Source organism: Triturus cristatus, chromosome 1_1 (assembly GCF_964204655.1).
Source record: "Triturus cristatus chromosome 1_1, aTriCri1.1, whole genome shotgun sequence".
In the NCBI taxonomy this organism is placed as follows: Eukaryota; Metazoa; Chordata; class Amphibia; order Caudata; family Salamandridae; genus Triturus; species Triturus cristatus.
In genome coordinates, this window is record NC_140579.1 from 1,092,973,597 (window position 1) to 1,092,977,930 (window position 4,334).

Consider the following 4,334-nt stretch of genomic DNA (forward strand, 5'->3'; position numbering starts at 1 on the left):
CTCACAGACATTGTATGTATGCCACTGCATGACCATCACTGACACTTTGCTTACTCCCTGTAGGTGACAGCGCTTACACCGTGCTTAACCACATCATGACGCCATACCTCAATCCAACAACCCCCAATGAGCAGAGGTACAATGCTGCGCACATCTCCACCCGAACATCATTGAGCGCATCTTTGGGCTGTTAAAGAGCCGCTTCAGATGCCTACACAAGACAGGAGGAGCATTACAGTACAAACCCGAACAATGCTGCAGGATTGTGGCCGCATGTGTCATGTTACACAACATTGCCACACGTAGAAGCATTCCCATTGAGGTGTCTGACAGCGAGTCAGACGACGACAACCAGGAAGGGACACAACAATGTGCAGCACATGGGGCAAGCGCAGCAGAAGGATGCAGGAGACGTACAGAAATCACACTAAATTACTTCTGATGTGAGTAATGACGAGACAATACACAGCTTTTTTTGAATTAACTATATTTTTTACAAATTAAATATCTTGTAGTGTTGTGGCACACATATCAGGTGCACTGCAGCACACGGATAGCATTACTGCCAAATTATACAAAGACATACACATTAGACTTGATGGTCAGTCACCAGTATTGTCTTTGGCGATGGTTACCTCACCATTGTTGAATGTCTCTGGACATGTCAGTCTATCTCCTCCTCCCACGCACACCCTTTCGCCTGCTTCTTCTCCATCCCTCAAGTGGAGACGGAGGGTGTTGAGCTAGGAGTATTGTGCCTCCTGCTAGTGTTGACAGGCAGTGACAGACCACTGAGGCTTGAGGCCTCCTCACTCCCCTTTTCCCCCGTCACGTTGTCAGCCCCAACAGTGGCAGAATGCATTTGTTCAACCGCATTTGTCACCTGGCCCAGGGCCTTGGCCACATCCCCACTACAATGGTACATCTCAATTTGCATGTTGACGGACTGACAGGCCAGCAGTGCAGTGTTAGTGCTCATGCGATTGTTTGCTCGGGTATAGCCATGCAAGCGGTGCATCAACTGGCGAGGGTGTCTCGTCTGTGTCACTTGTCCTGCCTTCATCACCCTGATCAGCGCCTGCATCTGCCTGTTACCCTCAAGCACAGCTGAAGTGAGTTCCCTCACGCAATCAGTCAGTCCAGCAATGTTACCTGCCATTTTGCTGATTAGTACCTGCACTAAACGCATGTTTTTTGCCTGCAGGCGCTGCACACGGACCATCTGGACCTCCAGACCACCCCAGACATCAGAAGATTGTTCCTCCTGCAGTGCAACTCATGACATTGCCCTGCGCCTCCGGCTTTGGGGTGTGGCATTCCAGACCTGTGCTTGTGGTGTCGGCGTGGTGGTACTTTGAGCCTGGCTTGTCTTTTGCATTCTTTGGGACTCATCCTCAGTCTCCATGGTCTGCAGTGGTGCAACTGTAGCCCTGCATGTGGTGGGAGCACGGGATGTTGTCTGTGGGACCACAGGTGTGTCTACTTCATCCACAGCCGTAGTATCCTGGGTGTCCATGCAGTCACTCTCCTCAGCCTCTCCTTCATCTGCATCTGTGATGTTAAACAGAGCAAATCTTAATTATTTCTGTGTGTGATGTCATGTCACAATTAACCCGGGGCGTGGTTTGTGTAGTAGCGCTATGCTGCGCTACGCGAAGTGCACTTTGCACTACTCAAGCTACGCGAGCTGCGTAGTGCGGTAGGGAAAATGCTGTTCGCACTGATTGCACAGTGCCAGATGCTTGTCCGCACTGTGCAATCATTGCAAATGGCATCTTGCACAGTGCAAGAGGTCGTTTTCTGCCGCTTGACTTGATTTGTACTCGAGCGGCAGTTTTCTCAACGCGGACTGGTAGTTTCGCATCGCGAGCGGTCGCGAGCATACGCGACCACTCGCACTGAGAAACCTGACCTCCCCGCATTGAGAATCTCGCCGGGAGGTTTATTTTCCACACTCGCGATTGGCAACTTGATGTTGCTGATCGCAAACGAGGAAAAAGTCTCGTCGGGATGTCATTTTGCACAAAAAATGCCCGCTACGCTACGCGTTTTTGCTCTGTGCTACGTGCAATTTGCGTAGCGCGTAGTTGAGCAAACTACGCGAGCACAGCGTAGCCCTACGCCCAGGGTTAGTCACAATAAGCATAATTTTGCTCTGAATAAATTAATGACTGTCGCACAATATTCACGTGTTCTGACTTCTCATTGTGTGTCGGCCTACGAACCTGCCTAACGTGCCTGTGTCTCCCATAATGCACTTGGTTGTGGCTGGAAAACCTGGAATGGATTTCCTTTCTATACACTTGTTCTGAACTGGGGTGATGTGCTAATTTAATTATGTCTCTTGTAATGGTCACTTGCATGCATCTTACCTTGAGATGTGTTGGCCGCTTCAGATGTGTCCAGCTGCGTCACTCCCACCACAGCTACAGGCTGGAGTGTGGACTCCACCAGGTCCTCCATGGGCGTGATCTCAGGCTGTGTTGGTGGTCCTCCTCTGGTCCTCTTGGCTTCCTTCAGCCTTTCAGCAATCCTTTCTTTTGCCTGGCTGCGTAGGTCGTACCACCGCTTCTTCAGTTCATCAATTGAGCGGTGTGTGACCCCTCACGGCATTCACTTTACACTGGATTCTGAGCCAGATCTTTCTTTTTTGTGCCTCTGGGACTTTCAATGAAAGTTTGCCAAACAGCTTGTCATGGCTTATTACCACATCCTCAATGAGTGTCTCTATTTCCTTTTCACTGAATTTAAGTTTTCGTTTTCTCCCTGGGGTACTCTCCCCTGATGTTGTTTGATCCATTTTTGCCATGGGACAGGTCTGCAGTCAGAGTTATTTGAAGTACTGTCCTGCTCCTGCACTCTGCTTCCTCCTCTCACAACAACAGAGCACTGAATGAAGCATGTGCTGGCTGACATCCTGGTTGTGATGTCATCACCATGCATCAAAATGCGACTTCGCAAATTACGAAATCGCTAATAGCGAAATCGCTAATAGCGATTTCTCTATTTGCGAGATGCAAATAGGTTTTCTTTAATAGCGAGTTTTTTTGTGGTATCACAATTACCGATTGCGATTTTTTTGCAATTTGCTGTTTATTCGCTAATATTTTCATGCATTGCAAATTGCGATTCTTTATTTGCGATTCATTAAAAATCGCTAATAAAGAATTGCTATTTTGGACTTTGATGCATGTGCCTGTAAGGATCTGCTTTTATTGAACGTGTGTTTTTATCACTATAAATATTTGGCATCTATATTTTATTTACAGTTTTATGTAGGGCGAACTCGACCCATGGGTTTATTAAAGCGCTTTACACAAGAACCAGTTACATTACACAAGGTCACATTCATTATTTTAGGAACGAGGAGATTAAGTGATTTGCCCAGAATCACAGGATATTCAGCCGATGCTGAGACTTGAACCTGGCTCCCCAGTTCCAAAGACATCAGGTCTGGCAGTAAACTTCAGAAATTCTTTTGATAAAGAAGCAGTTTCTCAAAAAGGTGATAACTGTGGAGAATGTTCATTTTTTGTTCTGTTTAGAGACCACTTATGTTACTTCCAGGTAAATAAAACAAGGATTCTATTTGGTGAAATTGGGGTTGGTGCACGGTTTGCACAATCGTGTACTGTAGGACGCACTGCTTCGATTTGAAAATATTCCTTTTTGTGACACACCACAGACATAAGAGAGCGGCAAATGACTCAAACAATATATGTGAAATTTAGTTCAGATACTGCCAGAAACTGGGCACAAATAGGTCTGACAGGCCTTGATGACGTGCTCCAAAAGCTATTGCAGTGGGAGTGAAAATAAAATGTCAGTGTGCTGAACTTCCCCATAGAATGAAGGAAACATTTCAGAAAATGGTCTCTCTCTAAGAATGAACGGTGCTTTTCACTCAAAGGGCTGCTCCCACCACAAACCTGTCTGATGCCAAAATCTTGTCAGAACATTTCTACTCTCAAATGTCAGGTCACTCACTACAGACTGAAAGCAGCACTCTTCTGGACGCAAAGAGAAAAAAAATGACTGCTCTCTTCAATTTGCTTCCCCTCACGTTGTGCATCATGTGACTCTACAAGTAATCAGAAACATGACCAATCACCATAAGGCTTAAAAATAAAGCCACATGGTGTTGGCCATTTTCTGGAGTACTTCCACTCCTGCGTTGCCTTCTGCGCACGGCTCAGAGGAGACAAGCCAGTCTGAACTGCTGTGAACACAGCCAATCTGTGTGTTCCTCTCATGCTGTTTTCGTAAGGAGCACTATGCCCATAGGAAGGTGTGGTGTTAGCACCCGAGACCACCATGGTCCAGACCTTTCTGGC

The 4,334-nt window shown here is 46.8% G+C and overlaps 1 protein-coding gene across 1 annotated transcript; it reads right to left on the minus strand.

Moving 5' to 3' along the window:
• Nucleotides 1-707: 707 nt before the first annotated feature.
• LOC146871612 (uncharacterized) lies at nucleotides 708-3,782 on the minus strand. Its single transcript, XM_085599765.1, has 2 exons — nucleotides 2,373-3,782; nucleotides 708-1,551 (listed from the first exon to the last, which is right to left on the minus strand). The coding sequence occupies exons 1-2, from the start codon at nucleotides 2,461-2,463 to the stop codon at nucleotides 1,277-1,279; spliced, it is 366 nt and encodes a 121-aa protein (XP_085455891.1). The 5' UTR covers nucleotides 2,464-3,782; the 3' UTR covers nucleotides 708-1,276.
• Nucleotides 3,783-4,334: the final 552 nt, after the last annotated feature.